The sequence below is a fragment of the Microcaecilia unicolor genome, chromosome 1 (assembly GCF_901765095.1).
Source record: "Microcaecilia unicolor chromosome 1, aMicUni1.1, whole genome shotgun sequence".
NCBI lineage: Eukaryota > Metazoa > Chordata > Amphibia > Gymnophiona > Siphonopidae > Microcaecilia > Microcaecilia unicolor.
This window is the reverse complement of record NC_044031.1, coordinates 286,038,791-286,061,209: the sequence shown is the minus strand read 5'-3', so window position 1 is coordinate 286,061,209 and position 22,419 is coordinate 286,038,791. Positions and strand designations below refer to the sequence as shown.

Genomic DNA, 22,419 nt, shown 5'->3' with positions numbered 1-22,419 from the left:
CCTCTCCGATGTCCGGATGCACCGAGGGCGACCGGTGACGACGCTTCTTGTTTTTCTTTCGATGCGCGTCACCGGCGCCGGGAGGTATGGAGGAGGAGGAGGACGATCCCCCTCGGTCCCGAGGAGCCGGGTCAGACAGGGTTCGGTCCCGTGGGCCACGGGCTGAGGGAGTGACCGGGGCCGACTGCCCACGCGGCCGCTCACCTCTACCTTCGCCGGCGGGCCGACGGGACCTGTTCTCCTGGGGTCGATGCCATCGGTGCCGATGTCTCGGGCATCGATACCGGTACCGAAGGACCGGGTGTCGATACCGATGCCGTCGAGGTCGACGTCGAGGGGCCGGCGCAAGTTCCAAAAAGACGGTCCCGCAGAACTTGCCTCGCAACCTGAGTCCGTTTCCGGAGACCGAGACACAGGGAACACGACTTGATATTGTGCTCCGGCCCGAGGCACTGGAGGCACCAAGCGTGGGTGTCGGTCTGCGAGATCGGCCGGCCGCAGCGACCACACTTTTTAAATCCACTCGGGACCTTCGAGGACATCGACGGAAAAATCGCGTCGGCGAAGTCAAAGTCGTCAATGGTGGCTGAAATCACACCTCGAAAAAAGAAAACGATCGTGCGGCCACTAGGCCGCAACGCGGCGTCCCCGCTGGAAACGAGGGAAAAAAGGGAGCGCGTGCTCCACACACTCAGGTTTTTTTTTTTTTTTTTTTGAAAAAGAAACCGGCGGTAACAAAAACGAAGAGAAAAAGCAACGATCCGCGTAAACGCGATCGAAAATCCGGCGGCTGAAAACAGAGAGAGCGGCAAAGCACAACTCTCTCCAGACGCGGAAAAAAAGGAACTGGCGGGAGCGGTCGCGCACGGGCGGGAAGACGGCCGCGCATGCGCGGTGGGCGTGCCCTGCGTGCCGACCGTCCCGCGAAGCCTTTTCCGGTTGGTGGGGGCTGCCGCGGACGTCGCCCAGTCGTGAGAACAAGCAGCCTGCTTGTCCTCGGAGAAGCACAGGATATGTTGATCCACCTGCTGATAGACAGAATACTGAGGTTAAGGTGGCTGCACATGACCACATATAGTAAACCTCTGAAGTTCTATCTCCACCTGCTGGTAGAAGGATACAACCCACTGGACTGATCTGTGGGACACTATGGTATAACATCTTTTTGGCACAGAAATAGGGGTAATAGTTCAGTACTGAAATCATATGATAAAAGGGATTAGAGGCTGACCAAAACTGCTTTCCTAAAAAGCCAATATTGTGCAATTCCAAGGATATTTTGTATATCTTAAAAAAAAAACTTGGGCATTAAATTGGTAAAGTAAATTCAAGTCACTAGGAATAGTGATACCCAAATTCATAGTATAACCCTACCTCAGAGTGGGAATTGGGCCTTCAGTATTCGTTCTCAGCATCCCCATTAAGAAGTGCTGAAACTAAGGCCAACTTATTAATCTCTTGCAAAGCTTTTCATAAGGAGTTCCTAGAGTTAGTGAACTTACAAAATTTATCTATAATTTTTGATGAATACTTAGAAGCAAGAAAGATTATCCCTTCAGATATTAAACTTTATAATACAACTTGAAACATGATGGATTTGTGCGACTGGCTAAAAAGCACTTTGCATTATATTCCTCTTAAGATAGTGCAATTCTAAGGGACCGACCATACGATCTGTGTTCTGCACACTAAACCTTCTCAGCTTCAACACAGTTAAAAATCACTCTTTCATCAAATCTTTGAGGAAGACATGGTTATGGTTATAAAATATGCAAAAAAAACAAGCACCTTCTTGCCCTATTAATCTAGGTACCCTGTTATAAAATTTCCCTCCTACAGTATCAACCAGATCCCAATACTTACTTCTTTGTCTGATCAGCTTCCAGTCTGGTGCAGCCCTTGTGGGAGTTTGTCCAGCTGGTGATTGTGTAGTACTTGGAAGGCGCTGGATTGGCTGGTTGGAAGAAGGCCCTGAAAAGACATTAAATACCGATTTATTCACATTGTATATAAGGTTCTTACTTCAAAGCAGAAAGAGTAAGATGAAATTCGATTCTCTACATAATCATCTGAGTGACATGAATTGAACATCAAAGACAATTCTCATGCTTTTGAAAATCAAGAACCAATGGGCCGATGCTCGGAATTCCAGCAGTAAGCCAACTGCGCAGAAACAATACCACTAGAACAGCGCAAAAATCTATCAAAACCTATCTCATTAATGCTCAAAGAAAATGGTATTCAAATTATATATGCGCTGTAAAAGTGAAAAATGGGGGGGGGGGGGGGGGGGGGGAATGTGCTTGGTGCATACGCTGAAGAGTTTTGCGGGAAACAGGTGCTAATGTATGCTTTCACTTTTGGGTTTGCTCTGACTCGCACACATTTGTCTCTCATTACCAGTGCTTAGTGGCTTGCACAAGCTTCCTTCTGCTTCCAAATTATATAATACCTGGCAGATTTTAAACAAAGAATCATGAGAAATCCTCTCTTCAAACATCTTAATGCCTGCTCTGAGCTGGTGTTATTTTTTCAGCGGTAAGTACATAAGTACGTTAGTAATGAAACACTGGGAAAAGACCAAGAGTCCATCGAGCCCAGCATCCAGTCCCCGACAGCGGCCAATCCAGGCCAAGGGCACCTGGCAAGCTTCCCAAACGTACAAACATTCTATACATGTTATTCCTGGAATTGTGGATTTTTCCCAAGTCCATTTAGTAGCGGTTTATGGACTTGTCCTTTAGGAAACTGTCTAACCCCTTTTTAAACTCTGCCAAGCTAACCGCCTTCACCACGTTCTCCGGCAACAAATTCCAGAGTTCAATTACGCGTTGGGTGAAGAAATATTTTCTCCGGTTTCTTTTAAATTTACTACACTGTAGTTTCATCGCATGCCCCCTAGTCCTTGTATTTTTGGAAAGCGTGAATAGACGCTTCACATCCACCTGTTCCACTCCACTCATTATTTTATATACCTCTATCATATCTCCCCTCAGCCGTTTCTTCTCCAAGCTGAAAAGCCCTAGCCTCCTTAGTCTTTCTTCATAAGGAAGTCGTCCCATCCCCGCTATCATTTTCATCGCCCTTCGCTGCACCTTTCCCAATTCCACTATATCTTTCTTGAGATGCGGAGACCAGAATTGAACACAATACTCAAGGTGCGGTCGCACCATGGAGCGATATAACGGCATTATAACATCCTCGCACCTGTTTTCCATACCTTTCCTAATAATACCCAACATTCTATTTGCTTTCCGAGCTGCAGCAGCACACTGAGCAGAAGGTTTCAGTGTATTATCGACGACGACACCCAGATCCCTTTCTTGGTCCGTAACTCCTAACGTGGAACCTTGCATGATGTAGCTATAATTCGGGTTCTTTTTTTCCCACATGCATCACCTTGCACTTGCTCACATTAAACGTCATCTGCCATTTAGCCGCCCAGTCTCCCAGTCTCGTAAGGTCCTTCTGTAATTTTTCACAATCCTGTCGTGAGTTAACGACTTTGAATAACTTTGTGTCATCAGCAAATTTAATTACCTCGCTAGTTAATCCCATCTCTAAATCATTTATAAATAAATTAAAAAGCAGCAGTCCTAGCACAGACCCCTGAGGAACCCCACTAACTACCCTTCTCCATTGTGAATACTGCCCATTTAACCCCACTCTCTGTTTCCTATCCTTCAACCAGTTTTTAATCCACAATAGGACTTTTCCTCCTATCCCATGACACTCCAATTTCCACTGTAGCCCTTCATGAGGTACCTTGTCCAACGCCTTTTGAAAATCCAGATATACAATATCAACCGGCTCCCCTCTGTCCACATGTTTGTTTACTCCTTCAAAGAATTGAAGTAAATTGGTCAGGCAAGATTTCCCCACACAAAAGCCGTGCTGACTCGGTCTCAGTAATCCATGTCCTCGGATGTGCTCTGTAATTTTGTTTTTAATAATAGCCTCTGCCATTTTCCCCGGCACCGACGTCAGACTCACCAGTCTATAATTTCCCGGATCTCCCCTGGAACCTTTTTTTTTTTAAATGGGCGTTACATTGGCCACCCTCCAATCTTCCGGTACCACGCTCGATTTTAAGGATAAATTACATATCACTAGCAGTAGCTCCGCAAGCTCATTTTTCAGTTCTATCAGTACTCTAGGATGAATACCATCTGGTCCAGGAGATTTGCTATTCTTCAGTTTGCTGAACTGCTCCATTACGTCCTCCAGGTTTACCGTGAAGTCAGTAAGTTTCTCCGACTCGTCCGCTTGAAATATCATTTCTGACACCGGTATCCCACCCAAATCTTCCTCGGTGAAGACCGAAGCAAAGAATTCATTCAATCTCTCCGCTACATCTTTGTCTTCCTTGATCACCCCTTTTACCCCTCGGTCATCCAGCAGCCCAACCGATTCTTTTGCCGGCTTCCTGCTTTTAATATACTGAAAATTTTTTTTTACTATGTTTTTTTGTCCCTAATGCTATCTTTTTTACGTAGTCCCTCTTGGCCTTCTTTATCTGCGCCTTGCATTTGCTTTGACACTCCTTATGCTGCTTCTTGTTATTTTCAGACGGTTCCTTCTTCCATTTTCTGAAGGCATTTCTTTTAGCCCTAATAGCTTCCTTCACCTCATTTTTCAACCAGGCCGGCTGTCTTTTGGAGTTCCGTCTTTCTTTTCTAATTAGTGGAATATGTTTGGCCTGGGCCTCCAGGCCCATCCCACCCCTACCTGTTACACTTGTGGTGGTAAATGTGAGCCCTTCAAAACCCTTTGTACCCACATGTAGGTGCCCCCCTTCACACCTTAGGGCTATGGTAGTGGTCTACAGTTGTGGGGAGTGGGTTTGGGAGCTATGCACCTGGGAGCAATTTATGAAGTCCACTGCAGTGCCCGCTAGGGTGCCCGGTTGGTGTCTTGGCATGTCAGGGGGACCAGTGCATTAACAATGCTGGCTCCTCACACGCCCAAATGGCTTGGATTTGGTCGTTTCTGAGCTGGGTATCTTCGGTTCCCATTATCGCCGAAAATCAGGTACGACCATCTCTAAGGTTGACCTAAATTTCGTGATTTGGCCGTCCCCAACCGTATTGTCAAAACGAAAGATGGACGCCCATCTTGTTTCGGTAATACGGATTTCCCCGCCCCTTTGCCGGGACGTCCTCAGAAAACTTTGGCGCCCTTTTCGATTATGCCCCTCCAAGTGCTAAAAACTGAGGACCTGGAGAATCTGTCCCAACACAACAACTTGTGCTTAGTACGTGTGCCGGAGACCTTACTGGGTCAGTGTTTGAGGTCCTTACTGGAAGCACAGCTTCAAAAGGAATGTACAACTCCCGACGCCTTGGGCCCCATGTGCCTGGAACGTGCACACCATCTAGGCCATAGACAAGAAGGTGCAGTTAGGCCACAAGTGCTAATAGTAAAAGTACACAACTATCTTCACAAGCAGGCTATCCTCCATCAATTTTGCAGTAAGAGAAACTCCTTGGAGTATGAGGGGGTTACTATCAATATTTTTCAAGACTATTCACAGGCCCTCCAGGAGAAGCGGTGCCATTTTACACCTGTGTGTGTTCATCTCAGTGAGCTTAATTACCGCTTCATTCTCATCTATCCGGCCACGCTTAAATTATATGCTGAGAGTCAATGGCATGCATTTGACTTACCACAAACAGCGCGACTACATAGCTGACCTTGCTTGTTCTGGGGTGGCTTCAACAACTTGAACTTTCTGTTTGGACTGTTTTCACTTTTGATTGGACAGGCTCTAAATGACAGGGTCTGTTTGTTTGTGGATGCTCATAGTGTATGAATTAACGATATTTCTTCCTCAGGTGTACGGAGAAATGACTTCAGTTTTGATTGATGTTTAGTATGCTTGCTCTTTAAGGGCAGGAGGGTCGAAGGTCCCCTGGCATGTAACGTATGTCCAGCTGGCTAGTGTGTTTTGTGCTGGTGGGTCTATGGGCTTGTTAGTGGAAGTTGTTGGTTTGGGAATTGGAGGGGGTGGGATTTTGTGTTGGGAGGACAGGTTTACTTGGAACTGCAGGAAATTGCTTTTTATGTCCTCCCGAGAGAAGCTGGGCGCCATTGGAGTTTGGTCTTTATTTCTTCGCAGCAGCCTTCACCTCTTCCTGATTTGATACTGTAGTTGGGACATTTGCCACAACTAGGCTAACCTCCTGGAATGTAGGCAGTATCACCTCGCCAATTAAGAGAACTAAAATTCTGGCAGCATTTAACTGCCAAGCGGTACATATTGCCTGCCTCCAAGAAACTAGACACTTGGATTCAGAGCATAAGAAACTGAAATGTTCCTGGGTGGGACAGGTGTATCTGCTGCTGGGCATAGGGGTGGGATTGCTGTACTGATCCGCAAGTTTTTGCCCTTTGAAGTCTCCTCCATTTATAAAGATACTGAAGGGTGCTTGTTGTTCCTTAACCTGCTTCTCCAAGGGAAAACCTTCACTCTCTTAGTAGTTTATGGGCCTAATGTCTTTTTTGCTTTCCATAGGAAAATTGTGAGGCTCTGTACACCGTATGCTGACCAAGCCCTGTTTTAACTGGGAGATCTTAAGTTAATCATGGACCCAGTTTTGGATCTTTCTATCGGGCGGGGTATTTGTCTTGCCAGGGAGCCTCTTCTTTTTTTCATCTTAGCCACACATTGAACTTGGTAAATCCTTGGCGTTTATACCACCCCACTGAACGTGACTACATGCTCCTATCTAGATCTCATGGTATGATGTCTCAACTTGATTGTATTCTGGTGTGAATGTCCATGTTTTCGTTGATTCCACATGTGGGGCCCCTAGAGGTTTCTGATTACAACATGGTATGAGTGGATTTGAAGATCGATCCTTTTTATGCCCAACATCCAGGACGGCATTTTCCGAGTTATCTATATAAGAATGAGGACTTTCATAAACAACGAAATTTATACCAGAACTGAACAAAACCAAACGCTCTATACTTGATTGCTTACTTTGTCACTAATGAACTTTAAACGCAATACCACTTTATTTCTCATTCTAGTAATCAATAGAAATCAAACAAAATAAAACATGGAAAAGAAAAATAAGATGATACCTTTTTTATTGGACATAACTTAATACATTTCTTGATTAGCTTTCGAAGGTTGCCCTTCTTCCTCAGATGGGAAATAAGCAAATGAGCTAGCTGACAGTGTATATAAGTGAAAACATTCAAGCATTACTATGACAGTCTGACAGGGTGGGAAGCTAATCAAGAAATGTATTAAGTTATGTCCAATAAAAAAGGTATCATCTTATTTTCTTTTCCATGTTTTATTTTGTTTGATTTCTATTGATAACCTTAAGAGTGGACTAACACGGCTACCACACTCTACTCATTCCAGTAATGAACTCTCCATACCTGAATGCTTAATTTACTCTATCACTTATGAACTTTAATGCAATACCACTTTGTATTTCTCATCCCGGAAATGGCGCGGCATAATGTAAGCCACATTGAGCCTGCAAATAGGAGGGAAAATGTGGGATACAAATGCAACAAATAAATAAATAAAACAAATAAATAAATAAATCACTTGGCCCAGTGGGAGGATTTGTCTTTTAATGAACATGCGCTGAATCTTATTGTTTTGGCCTACTGCAAAAGTAGCCCTGCACGGAGCCATGATTGCTTACACCGGTGCTAGGAATAAACGCATGGCAGAAGGCACTATTCAGCTGTAGCGGCAACTCCGCCAGGCAAAGTTTGATTTTATATGGGTGCCTACTAGTGCTGTTCGTGACACTCTTACAGGCGGCTCTCAACATGTTAATCCACAAGAGAATGCCTTGCATGCTTATCGGAAATACTGCTTTCATGCTTTTGGGAATAAGCCTGGAGACTGTTGGCATGTATGATCAAGCAGCTGGGGGGTGGATGGCATACTCTAGCATTAAGGGGGGAAGACGGCAGCACAATTACTTGGGGTGCAGAACTCGCTGATGTTTTGTCCAGTTCTTTTTAACTCAAATGTATGATGGGGAGGTAAGTGGGGCCTCACCTGATTCCCTGGCCACTTACATGGAGGGCTCTGGCATGTCTTGATTAACTCCCAAATAGGTTTCTGTTCTGAATATGCTGCTCACTGCGAAACTGCAACAGACCATTAAAAATGCTCCTTTATATAAGGCACCAGGTCAAGGCATCTATACCAGTGAATTTTATAAAATTACGTTGCAAGTCCTTCGCCCACTGTTGGCCTATTATACTGCTGTTGTGGCTAAAGGTTTCTTTCCGCCCCATGAAAACATGGCCTTAATTAGTATTCTCCTTAAGCCCGTTAAACTGCTAGACTTGCCAGGTTCCTATCATCCAATTTCACTGCTAAATGTGGATTTGAAATTGTTCTCCCTGATCCTGGCTGATTGCTTGGCTGGGTTTCTTCCTCAATTAACGGGCGAGGAACAGATGGGAATTGTTAACTGACGCCCCTCAGTCCTTAATGTGCAGCATTTGCTTGTCTCGGTGCAAAAACAAGGACGAGAATGCCTTACTTGAAAGCCTTGATGCACAGAAGGCTTTTGATAAAGTTAAATGGCCTTTTCTCCATGAAGTGCTTTCTTTTGTGGGCTTCCAAGGGTGGTACTATCAGGCTATACGGGCAATGTATGAGGGGCCCCAGGCTGCCCTACTGATAAATGTAATTCAGCCTCCGCCCTTTCCTATTAGAAGTGGCGCATGTCAGGGGTGTCCCCTTCCCCCTTGCTTTTTGCATCATCACTTGAACCGCTGCTTTGTCATATTCAGTCCTCTCTGGGGATTGCTGGGGTGCAGGTGGGTCCTTGCGTTAAAGTCCTTGTCGATGACTTATTGCTAGTCTGAACCAATTGGCCTCCTTTACTTCACAAATTGCTTTGTTCTATTCACACTTATGGTGAAGTATCCAGCTTTACGCTTAACTTGTCCAAATCCCAAGCATACTTGGTCTGGGTCCTTTCCCCTCACTTGGGCTACTGGGCAGCTAAAATACTTGGGGGTATACATTCCTGCCAATTTAGATATGTATAGTAGTAATGTCTCCCAATTGATTAGGGTGGTGGGTAGGAAATTGGACTTAGATTAACTATTTCAGTCAGTCTTTTTAAAATTGTTTCTTTTGAGACACTTGCATGACTCTTTAGATTTTGAAAATGTTATAGTCGTACAGAGTATGGATTAATCTCATTTTAATTATTGTAATTCCCTTCATGTTTAAATCATTTTAATTGAAGCCAAGTAACAATAAACAAGCGACAATTCAGACATGCAAATTTCTTAGAAACAATTAAGCAAAGCCCCCCCCCAAGGGGGGGCAGGACTGAAGCTTGGCAGGAACCAGGAGACAAGGAAGGTTACACAAGAGACAAGACAAGGCACGGCTCTGGTGACCTGTTGTGAAGGCAAAGCTGAAGGAAGGTCCAAGGACTGAAATACCTCCACCGAGGAACATCATCAGTGAGCGCTGCCCTCTGCTCCAGGCTGCCTGCTCCTTTAAAGCAACATCTTCGGCACACACGTTGAAGGACACCGGCATCGCGTCATGAACCACAGAGGCCGGAGCTTGCTGAAACTGACAGGGAGCGCCACCCGAGCGAGTCATCATGATAGGGTGGAAGCAAGTGCCCTGAAGATGCCATGAGCTGGGTCAGGGGGCCCAGACACAACTGCGGCCTTGACAATATCCCCTCCCCAAAGGCCTCCTCCTTCCAGGACCCAACTTGGGGTTGTGAGGAAACATACAATGGAATCTTTGGGGGAGGAATGGTGCATGCACTTGAGTCGCAGGTTCCCAAGAATTTTCCTCTGGGCCATAGCCTTTCCAAGAAATTAGATGGTAGAGTCTCCTCATATCAGCTGGGGAGTTAAGGATGCTCTGGATTTCGAACTCAAGTGTCCGAGGCAACGTCAATAAAGGATCTCAACTGTTGCTCCTTAATACAAAAGGCTTCAAGAGAGACACGTGAAGCATGTCATGAATCATAGAGTAACAGGCAATTTCAGCTGATATGCCATAGGTCCCACCTGCTGAATAACAGGATATGGCCCAATAAACATGGAAGCAAACTTGACCTGGACTGGCCTCTGCTGGAAACAAGATACTGGGCAAGATGGACCATCTGTCTGCCCCAATATGACTATTTGTATGTTCTTGAAATATTCACTTGAGGGAACCAAAGGAGGTAGTTATCTCCTATTTGTTGTGTGATGTCTACTGACATTACAACAGGGACTTATCCTCAATTCCAGACTAAAAGTTCAGGTTCAGTTTATTTGATATACCGCAAATTAAAACAAGTAAAATCTAAGCAGTTTACAGAATAAAAACAAAGAGAAAGGGGAGATACGTCCAAAAACAAACAAATGACAGGCAAACATAAAAAAAGTTCAAGACCTGTGATACCTGTGGGTCACCACATCCAGTGGCGTAGTGTTCCAGGAAGTCTGCTTTGAAGTACCAGTTTCCACAAGTGATAAGGTATTTCTCCAAGCTCCCACACCTATTTGTGTCAAGTCCATGCTTCCTTTGATACACCAATATTTTAAGAGATGAGAGGCCCAACAGATTTCTTATGGCTTCACTGCTGGTTTTGTTAATTCTCTTTCCAGGGTCCCTGCTTCAAGCTGCAAGACATAGTGCTCCACTACATTGGCATCACTTGCTACACATTGTTGCAAAGAAATTAGTTACTGTATTGGCTTTGGAATGCATCACAGGTCTTGTCCATGAACTGCCCCCTTCCTAGGATGTATCCCCCTAAGAAGGACCCTTAGATATTCCAGCTCGTACACAACTTGTCACATCAACCATTTCATACCTGTTTATTCCTCTACTGTTCGGTATTTGTCTTTCGATATTGCATTGGACCATGTCATAGCCACTGCTCCGGGGGATCTCATGGCCAAGGCAGAATCTGCACTGGATCCATCGGAATTGTTTTCTACTGTTCCACTTTGGAGGGCAGTACTACTTCAATAAGTGCATGCCCATGGACTATGCTGTGTCTTGCCATCATTGAGACCTAATGAAGGTGTCTTCCAAAAATCTTGTACACTAATTGAATGACTTTTCTTTGTGGACCTGAACAATTCTGACATCTGTAAAAACCTCTGTTTTCAATGCAGTTGCCCAGGACTCTGGCATTCTCACTGCACATAGCAAAACCACTGAACCCAACTGTGCTATTCCCTTCTTGTGCACTGAAATTGACTTCTTGTGAACGATCACCAAACTCCTGCAGGAGAAACTACTTTCCTTGAAACACAAGATCATCTATGCCACTGGAGCTTCCAAACTTACACTGTATTAGATGCAATCCTTCATTGGTTCCTTGAATTTTGCCTGCCTGGTCATCCCCATGGGCCAATTTTCACTGGAAGACTGGCAGCAGCCACTGTTGGTGTAAAACACAAGAACCGTCACACCAGAATAACCTTACCTATAAAGCAAAACTTTGGCAACATTTTTGCAAGGCTTTAACGAGCTTGCAGTGATACAATCCGATCCTGTGTTGAATGATGATCTCAACCTTTTATGTTTATATATATTTAAAATTTGATATAGTCTTTTCTGATGAGCAGGTCCTTTTACTAATGCAGTGGGTGCCACTGGTTTTTGGGCACATTGTCACGGAGCTTGGTTTGCTGGAACTTGGCCTCAGACATGGAGACTCAGTTATCATAAAAAGCATTATATTCCTTAACTATGTCCAGCTGTTGTTGCTTTTTTTTTGTTTGGGGATAAAGATTCAGTGATAAGGTGGTTACATTCTGGACGGAAAACACTGCAGTGGTGGAAGCCACCAACAGGCGAACAGCAAGATGTCCTCAAGTTGAGCTCATCTGGATCGTTGTGTTGTGATGCCTCCAGCTTAACTTAAAAGCACGTGCAAAATATGAATAATAGAACTGATGCTTTCTTCCATCCCCAATTCTATATCTTTTAGCAGCTTGCACCACTCTCAAATGGGAAGTTCATGGTGATCCCTGAGGAGCTGTGAGAGTTGGGAAGCATACAGTCAGTGTCCTGATCTCTGGAGCCTTGGCCCTGTCCACTTGGGTCAGTGTATAGGAAAGCATTCAAAGATGTCATTGTTATTTCACATTTATATGTCATTGTTGGGTGAGGTTTTCTCTCATTTAAAGGTAGAATATAGGATATATGCTGATGAGATTCTTTTTTTTCCCACAGTACGAGGGGGTTTGTTAGGGTTATGTAGTGAATTAAATAAATGTATGACTGAAATTCAGAAATAGATGAATTCTCACCGACTTGTGTTAAATTTGAAAAAAAAAGAAAAGAAAAAAAAGGTGATATTCTTTGGGAATGATGGATCTTTGATGCAATGTAAGTCCGTATGTGTGGGAGATTTGGAGGCATATTTTCAAAGCACTTAGCCTTCCAAAGTTCCATAGGTTTCTATGGAACTTTGGAAGCCTAAGTGCTTTGAAAATATGCCTCTTGGTATTAGAAGTTAAAGATAAGAGGAGGGTACTTGGTTTGATCTTAGACTCCTAATTATCTATACAAGATCAAGTGTTGTCAGTTGTTAGAACTGCTTTTTTTTTTTCAGCTTCACCCTTTGAAAATGTTGAAACCTATGTTATCACAGTACGATTTTAGGTCTGTTGTACAAAGCATGGTGCTCTCTTAAATTGATTATTGCAATGTTGTGTACATGGGTATTGCAAAATCTAGGATGCAGGCGCGACAAACAATTCAGAATGCTGCGGCTTGACTGTTGAGTGGTACATCTCGTTTTCAACATGTAATGCCTGTGCTCCTTTCTTTGAATTGGTTACCTATCCAATTTAGAGTATTATACAAAATTGCATGCTTAATTCATCAAACATTCTATGCAGTTTCTGTTCCTTGGTATTTGAAAGAATCCACTGTTGTGTATTGGCCATTAAGAGCCTTGAAATCATGTGATGCTGCTAGTAACTGGAGATTTGCATTCTACAAAATATATTTGTACTTGGAATTCAGTGTTCTCACTCGCTGGTCCACAGTTTTGGAATGCACTACCTGGAGTTATTGGATTGTTTGACATCTTTTCATAAATAATTGAAGACACATTTGTGTGTGCAGGCAAGGGGCAAATGTTAAATTTTGTACATTGCTGCAGTAAAATAGTTTTTAATTTATTTAATTTGCTGAGACCACATTTGTATGTGTTAGTATGGATACTTGTCAGCAAAACGAGAAGCTCTTCTGATCCACAGTGTCAGATGTAGAAAAAAAAAACAGTTCTCACAAATTTCTTTATTATCAAAAGTACCTGACGTGGTCCACTTTTCACCTACTAATGGACTGCCTCAGGGGTATAACTAAAAATTTAACACATAAACATATAAATAATATTAAACAATAAACAGATACATGAGCAGTAAAAACAAACACTATAAATAGTCAAACAGAATTAGACACCAACAAAACATGCACAGTGTATGGGAATTGGCAAATGAAGTGGGTACAAACACTCAAGAAGCAATCCTATATAATAGAACGCACTTCCAACATTCTGAAGCTGAGAAAGTGAAGCCTTGAAGCATTCGTGCTCTCTCTAAAGCTGTATCCATCTCCTGAAGTGACGTCAGCGTACTTCCGGGTACGTCACACACAGCACTGACCAACCACAAGTGGGAGGGCAGGTGCACAACGGCGATTGGCTCTAACATTCTGTGGGCGTTCACGCTGAGCTATGCACGGCAGTGGAGGTTGGGCAGTTGGCGGAGGGGAAGAGATTTGGGCGGTGTGGTGCTGTAAGGGGAAGGAGAATCGCTGGGTGGCTGGGGGCATGAGAGCAGAATCGCTGGGTGGCTGGGGGGGGCAGGGGACATAGGCGAATCGCTGGGTGGCTGGAGTGGGGGGGGCAGGGGAGACAGGACAATCGCTAGGTGGCTGGAGGGGGAGGCAGGGGAGACAGGACAATCGCTGGGTGGCTGGAGGGGGAGCAGGGGAGACAGGAGAATCGCTGGGTGGCTGGAGGGGGGAGCAGGGGAGACAGGAGAATCGCTGGGTGGCTGGAGGGGGGAGCAAGGGAAAAAGGAGAATCACTGGGTGGCTGGAGGGGGAGCAGGGGAGAGAGGAGAATCGCTGGGTTGCTAGAGGGGGGACAGAGGAGACACACTCGCAGCCAGCAGTCTCACTCTCTCTCTGTCACACACACACTCGCACATTCACTCTCTTTCTCTCTCTCACACACACAGTCAATCTTACACATACTCTCTCAAACATACACACTCCAAGGAAAACCTTGCTAGCGCCCATTTCATTTGTGTCAGAAACGGGCCTGTTTTACTAGTAAAGTAATAAAACACATAAATTAAACATATCCAGTATGATGTGGTCTGTGTAGTAAGTCACGCATGGCAGATCATTTCAAAGATATATGTTGTGACATTAGGAGTTCTCCAGAATGTAGCAATGCAGTAACATAGTAACATAGTAGATGACGGCAGAAAAAGACCTGCATGGTCCATCCAGTCTGCCCAACAAGATAAACTCATATGTGCTACTTTTTTTTTTTTTTTTTACTTTAAATGTTTTTATTAATTTAGCATAATCATCAAGCACATACTTTTTGTGTATACTCTACCTTGATTTGTACCTGCCCTCTTCAGGACACAGACCATATAAGTCTGCCCAGCACTATCCCCGCCTCCCAACCACCAGCCCCGCCTCCCACCACTGGCTCTGGCACAGACCCGTACGTATAAGTCTGCCCAGCACTATCCCTGCCTCCCAACCACCAGTCCTGCCTCCCACCACCGGCTCTGGCACAGACCGTATAAGTCTGCCCAGCACTATCCCCGCTTCCCAACCACCAGCCCCGCCTCCCACCACCGGCTCTGGCACAGACCGTATAAGTCTGCCCAGCACTATCCCCGCCTCCCAACCACCAGCCCCGCCTCCCACCACCGGCTCTGGCACAGACCGTATAAGTCTGCCCAGCACTATCCCCGCCTCCCAACCACCAGCCCTGCCTCCCACCACCGGCTCTGGCACAGACCGTATAAGTCTGCCCAGCACTATCCCCGCCTCCCAACCACCAGCTCCGCCTCCCACCACCAGCTCTGCCACCCAATCTCGGCTAAGCTCCTGTGGATCCAGTATTCAGTAAAAGTGCTTCAGCAGTTGCTATGAACTCAAGATCAAATATATTATTGAGGGGATATGATTAAAATATATACATCATGAACCACGTCGAGATTCAGCATACTGAGATTCGCTTAATCACTGGAGTAATTTCTCAGCATGAATTTGGAGTGATATTGGGGACTTCAAGCTTTAACACTTAAATCACTTCACCAGTTTCAAAGTGAGTGTAAATGGACATTCTCAGAATTCCAATGGATATTGGAGGACCTCAAAGCATGTGAATATACAAGATAAGTAATATGCAAATAATTTTTCATCAACATGAGAGAGCATCAGGATTACCAATGGAAGTGCAATGATTAAAGAGTGCCAGCTTATCCACCTTTTGCTACACTGCACACATCTGAGCACTTTAATAATATTTGCAATATCTAAGTCTTTTAGTACATAAGTATTGCCATACTGGGACAAAACAAAGGTCCATAAAGCCCAGCATCCTGTTTCCAACAGTGGCCAATCCAGGTCACAAATACCCGTCAAGATCACAAAGTACAAAATATTTTATGCTGCTTATCCCAGAAATAGTGGATTTCAATTTAATAATGGTCTATGGACTTTTCCTTTAGGAAGCCGTCCAAACCTTTTTAAAACGCTAAGCTAATCGCCTTTACCACATTCTCTGGCAACAAATTCCAGAGTTTAATTACACGCTGAGTGAAGAAAAAGTTTCTCCGATTCGTTTTAAATTTACTACTTTGTATCTTCATCGCATGCCCCCTAGTCCTAGTATTTTTGGAAGGTGTAAACAGAAGCTTCACATCTACCCGGTTCCATTCCACTCATTATTTTATAGATTTCTATCATATCTCCCCTCAGCTGTCTTTTCTCCAAGCTGAAGAGCCCTAGCCGCTTTAGCCTTTCCTAATAGGGAAATCATCCCATCCCCTTTACCATTTTCGTCGCCCTTCTCTGCACCTTTTCTAATTCCACTATGAAGCATATTTTCAAAGCACTTAGCCTTCCAAAGTTCCATAGAAACCTATGGAACTTTGGAAGGCTAAGTGCTTTGAAAATATGCCTCCATATCTTTTTTGAGATACAGCAACCAGAATTGAACACAATATTTGAGGTGCAGTCACACCATGGAGCGATACAAAGGCGTTATAACATCCTCATTTTTGTTTTCCATTCCTTTCCTAATAATACTTTACATTCTAGTTGCTTTCTTTTTTTTTTTTTAATTTATTTGTAATTTTAATGAATTTTACAAGATACACTTGTACAGAAAAGGAGTATTACCATACCATACAAGAAAATATTTTATAAAGAAAATCTATTAAATGATAATTACTGCTAAAGTCCACAATTATAGGCAAGGCACAATTCAAAAATTGGTTAACATAGGAAAAAATGAGTAGAACATGTTCCCACTTATCCTATCACGGAGTAGATACTAATGGAGGAAGCACAAGAGAGTTTACGGCTGGTTCTTGTCTGGAGTCCAGGAATTTTGCTAACTGATCACTCTCAAAGGAAACATATTTAATTGATTGAAATTTAACAACACATTTGCAAGGAAAATTAAGCCAGAAAATTCCCCCCTGTGACAATACACGATCACGAAGTTTCAAAAAAGACTGACGTCTTTTCTGAGTTTGTCTAGCAGTATCAGGAAATACTTTGACTTTGCAATTCAGAAAGACTTCATGTCTATGTTTAAAGAAAGTTTTCAAGATCCAGTCCCGATCCAGCTGTAGAACAAAGTCTATAATTAATGTAGCAGGTTGTACTCCACATAGTTCATCTTCAATTGTTTGTGATAAATTCAAATTTAGCTCCTCAAATGGGGTTTCCATAGATGGTATTATGCGCTCACTTGGTTTCTTAACATAGGGAGCCAAATAATAAATCCTTGCTACAGGTGGAAACAATTGTTCAGTAATTTTTAATACTTCAGAAAGATATCTTTTGAATGTTATTAAAGGAGCCACTGCTGGAACTTTAGGAAAATTTATAAATCTCAATGTTTTCATCCTTTGTAATTTCTCTAAAGTTTCTATTTTCCTCTGTAAGTATACATTTTCTTTTATTAAAGTTATTTGACTCTCTTTAATTTGATTTGTTTCAAGTATAATTGTTTGTTCAAAAGTTTTAGATTGTTCCAACTGTTTTTCCAAGTCTGCTATTTTAGCTTGATTTGATTGAGTAACTTTAACTATTGGAGATAGTTTCTGGGTTAAAGAATCTTCTAAACATTCCAAAGCATCCCAAATTTTTTCTAGGGTTTTTTAGGAAATAATTTCAATGTTACCTCTTCCTGAGCTCCTTTCTCAGAGCCAGTCTTGCTCTCCTGTAATTCAACTCCTACTCCTTCGGTATTCTCAGCAGTAACCACCAGCACTGCTGCACTCGGCGTTCTGCTAGCAGAGTCTGCCCCTGCTCCCAGATCAGACATCTCCTCATCGGGTCTAGTCAATCCAGGGCTCTGGTCTGCCAGCATTGCCGGCATCGAGGGAGGACTCCGTTCCTCTGGGCTCAGAGTGGTCTCTCCCTCAGGCAGGTAGGTCGGTTCTCCTCTCATCGATCCCTCCTGCAGCAGGGGTTGTTGCCCAGTCAATTCTACTCTGGGAACAGTGAAACGGTCCATCGGTCCCAATTCCTGTCTTGCAGAGGGAGCAGGGTAAGCCCTCTGTTTGCCCCGTCTCTTGGGCATGGAAATGTATTTTTTAAGGAAAAAAAAACAGCAAGAGGGTGTTGAGTGAGGAGCTGTTTCACACACGTCCTATTCAGACGCCATCTTGCCTCCACCATTCTAGTTGCTTTCTAAGCCAAAGCAGCACACTGAGCAGAAGGTTTCAACGTATCATCAACGGCAACAGCTAGATCCCTTTCTTGGTTGATAACTCCTAACGTGGAACCTTGCATGACATAGTTATAATTCGGGTTCCTCTTTCCCACATGCATCACTTCGCACTTACTCACATTAAACGTCATCTGCCATTTAGACGCCCAGTCTTGTAAGGTCCTCTTGTAATTTTTCACAATCCTCTCGTGATTTAACGATTTTGAATAACTTTGTCGTCAGCAAATTTAATTACCTCACTAGTTACTCCTATCTCTAGGTCATTTATAAAAAATGTTAAAAAGCAGCAGTCCCAGCACAGACCCCTGGGGAACCCTACTAACTACCCTTCTCCATTGAGAACACTGACCATTTAACTGTACTCTGTTTTCTATCTTTTATCCAGTTTTTCATCTACAATAGGACACTACTTCCTATCCAATGACTCTCCAATTTCTTCTGGAGTCTTTCATGAGATACTTTGCCAAACGCCTTCTGAAAATCCAGATATACAATACCAACCGGCTCACCTTTATCCACATGTTTGTTCAACCCTTCAAAGAAATGTAATAGATTGGTGAGGCAAGATTTCCCGTCACTAAACCCATATTGGCTTTGTCTCATTTTACCATGCTTTTGAATATGCTCTGTAATTTTGTTCTTAATTAGTCTCCGGCACTGACGTCAGACTCACCGGTCTATAATTTCCCGGATCTCCTCTGGAACTTTTTTTTAAAAAATCGGCGTTACATTGGCCACCCTCCAATCTTCTGGTACCACGCTTGATTTTAAGAATAAATTACGAATTGCTAAGAATATTTCCGCAACTTCATTTTTCAGTTCTATCAGTACTCAGGCATGAATACCATCTGGTCCAGATTTGCTACTCTTCAATTTGTAGAACTGCCTCATTACATCCTCCAGGTTTAGAGAGATTTCATTCAGTTTCTCCGACTCGTCAGCTTTGAATACCATTTCTGGCACTGGTATCTCTCCCAAATCTTCCTCAGTGAAGACCGAAGCAAAGAATTCGTTTAATCTCTCCACTATGGCTTTGTCTTCCCTGATTGCCCCTCGGTCATCTAGTGGTCCACCTGATTCTTTTGCCAGCTTCCTGCTTTTAATATACCTAAAAAAAAACGTTTACTATGCGTTTTTGTCTCCAACACAATCTTTTTTTCAAAGTCCCTCTTTGCCTTCCTTATCAGCACTTTGGATTTGACTTGTCATTCCTTATGCTGTTTCTTATTATTTTCAGTTGGTTTCTTCTTCCATTTTCTGAAGGATTTTCTTTTAGCTCTAATAGCTTCCTTCATCTCACTTTTTAACCATGCCAGCTGTTGTTTGGTCTTCCATCCTCCTTTTTTAATGCCAGAATATATTTGGCCTGGGCTTCCTAGATGATGTTTTTTAACAGCATCCACGCCTGATGTAAATTTTTGACCCTCACAGCCCCTCCTCTAAGTTTTTTTCACCGTTCTTCTCATTTTATCATAGGCTCCTTTTTTAAAGTAAAAAAATATACATACAATGAATAGGGTTTAAAATGAGACCGAGAAGCCGCAAATTCCCTCATATAAAATCCACAGCACAACAGTATTAAAACATAAATAAAATATTTGGAAAAATATATTAAGAGATCATATTCACAAAAGTATCTATTGTGTAGAAGTATCTATTATGCAAAAAAAAGGTTTGCCTTACCAGACAAGCATAAGGCAATTCCTACAGCAAGCTCACAGAGTCCTCTGTGCAACAAGCAGGAGGGGTTGATGGGAAGGTTATTTTATATAGATCACTTCCTGGATTGGGAAACAAGAATTGGACTGAACCTTAAATAATTAGTGCAGGCTCAGTATTAACAAATAAATGAAGACCCGGACGCCAGTGATCAGTGTTGGCGTTGTGGATTGGCCGTAGGCACATTTTGGCATGTCTGGTGATCATGTTCTTCCTTACAAAACTTTTGGTTGGAAGCGGTGCATAATCTCACAACTGTCCTGGTCTCTTGAGTTTCCCTACGATCCCAAGTGGTGCCTTTTAGGATGGGGGAACAGAAGAGGGCTAAAATGGCAGAGGCATACAAAACGTCTTTGTCTGGCAGCGGCAAAGACAATCATAGCTCTCCATTGGAAATCGAGTTCTGGATCCACTAAACAGCAGTGGTTAACAAAAGTCAGACTGGTGGCCGAATTGGAGAAACTGACAGAGCGTAGAATGGGGCGCTTTGACCAAGAAGCGACAGAATGGGTGCATTTGGATCGTATATTGGATGCAGTGTGAAAGTTGTAATTATTAGGGTAAATATGAGGGGAGGGGAGGGGGGTGCTGCTGTAAAGGAGGTTGGTGGATTGGGGGGAGGGGGTATTATCTAGAGAGCATTTGAATTAGAATAAAGTGAGCTACCTGGTTTTTTTTTTTTCTTTTAAATGTCTGTACTGAAACATTACTTTATTGGTGGTTTAGAGTTGTTAAGCCATTTCAAGCTCAATTCAAACTTAAAAAAATAAATAAATGAACAGATCAATCCAAGCTAAAATCACTTTAAAAAGTGAATTAAAAATGATGGAAAATGTTGAAAGAAATATAAAACACATTAGGAAACCTATGTGCTTCACGGAACACAAAAGCTGTTTGAAGAGATTAAGAACAGAGGCACCGATTGTAGAGCATTGTTTAAAATTTGGACATGATTTTACTTCACTCCAGGTCTGTGCAGTTGACCGTATATTGGAGGATTCTCCAGATATATTAAAAAAATGGTTACAAAGGGAGCAATTCTGGATCTTTCTTTTGAAAACGGAGGAACCCTCAGGATTAAATCTGAGAATAGCCTGGAAGAGCTTTTTTTTTTATTTGGGACTTGAGATCACAATTGTTAGTGCTATACCATTAAGGCAATATAATGGACTGGAAGAGCTTTTTTGATTTGTGATCAGAGACGAAATGTTTAGCATGACCTTTTAAAGAAAAATCAGATGTTTTATACACCCCTCAGGATGTTAAGTTATTCAGTGTATATATTTTTTTGTTTATCTTTGGAGAAGAGGTCATTTTTCTATATCGTAGTGGTATCAGCAATGACTAATTGGGGACTCTCATATGTGTGCCTTTTATTCTAAGTGAGATGCAAATGAGAGATTTGCGACATCGACAGGAAATGATGTAGATGATGTTGCAAACATTGAACTCTATAAAGAAAAGATGCCATGGACATGTTGGGAAGGATCCTTAAACATTGAAGACACTAAGTGTCTTAAAGTTACGGGCAAGTACTTGATGTTTAACTAGATTTAATTTCAATGACATTTGGATTTTAAGAGTTTTGATGAAAATTGTGTGGACGTTCATTATATACACACATATATTTTTTTAGATGTCATCCACGCCTTGAGACAGCCCACGGTAGCGAAACTCTGGCCACAGTCAGTGTGATTGACCCATTCTGCACGTTGTGTCTACTATTTAGAAGTTTAAGCTAAGAACTTTTTCACTTCTTCCTTTGGATCCACGAGTTGTCATTCCTGTGAAGTTTTTAACAATAAACAGTACAAGAGATAAGGGTTTTTTATGCTGATGAAGAAATTCACAGGAACATAGTATTATACTAAGTATCTTGCAATCTACTTAAGAGAAGTTTTTTTGTACTCATATATACTAACATACTCTCTTATCCTTTTTGTGGGTTCCAATGATGCCATAAGCAATGTATCCAATATGACAGCACTAAAATAGGCCTAAAAGCAATGGCATATAATGAAGCACAAAATTTAAAAAAAACATAGGTGTTAATTTATGTTTAAAAAAACCTGCAAACTTCAAAGGTGAAAGTAAAAAATGAAAGTAAAAAACAGGGAGAAATATTAAAGAGTTATTTATATAAGTAAAGGGCCATTTCACTAAAGCTTAGCATGTGCTAAGTCTGTTAGTGCATACTAAATGCCAAGAAGCCAATAGGTTTAAAATGGACTTTTTTGCATTTAGTATGTGCTAACGGAATTAGCTTGCACTAAGCTTTAGTAAAAGGGCCCCTAAAAGAAATGCATCAGATCACTAAATGAGGGTAATAGCTTCTATAAAATATATCAGGTATGTTAACATCTAAATAATGTAGAGGCTCATTTTCGAAAAAGAAAAACATCCAAAAAGCAATAGATGGACTTTTTTGCCAAAACGACTGATTAGTTATTTTTGAAACACATTTTTCTATGTGGTTTGTATGCAGTGTGTCCAAGGGGGCGTGTCGGGAGCGGGATTTGGGCGTTTCCAAAACTTGGACATTTTTTTCTGCCATAATGGAACCAAGCATAAATGTTAGAAGTTTCGGTCTTAGACCTGTTTCAATCATGCCTAAGTCAAAAAGGTGCCCTAAATAACCACTGGAGGGATTAAGGTATGACCCCCTCCCCTTTACTCCCCCCAGTGGTGACTCTCCTCCTCCCACTTCCCAAAGATGTGAAAG

The 22,419-nt window shown here is 42.6% G+C and overlaps 1 protein-coding gene across 4 annotated transcripts in view; it reads right to left on the bottom strand.

Annotated features, from left to right (window-relative positions):
* The window catches only part of ATF7IP (activating transcription factor 7 interacting protein), a 503,125-nt gene that overhangs the window by 207,647 nt on the left and 273,059 nt on the right, over nucleotides 1-22,419 (bottom strand). For all 4 annotated transcript variants that reach the window (XM_030207216.1, XM_030207225.1, XM_030207208.1 and 1 more), the window contains one exon: nucleotides 1,864-1,971. In XM_030207216.1, coding sequence (XP_030063076.1) covers nucleotides 1,864-1,971 — 108 coding nt within the window. The remainder of the gene's footprint in view (nucleotides 1-1,863; nucleotides 1,972-22,419) is intronic.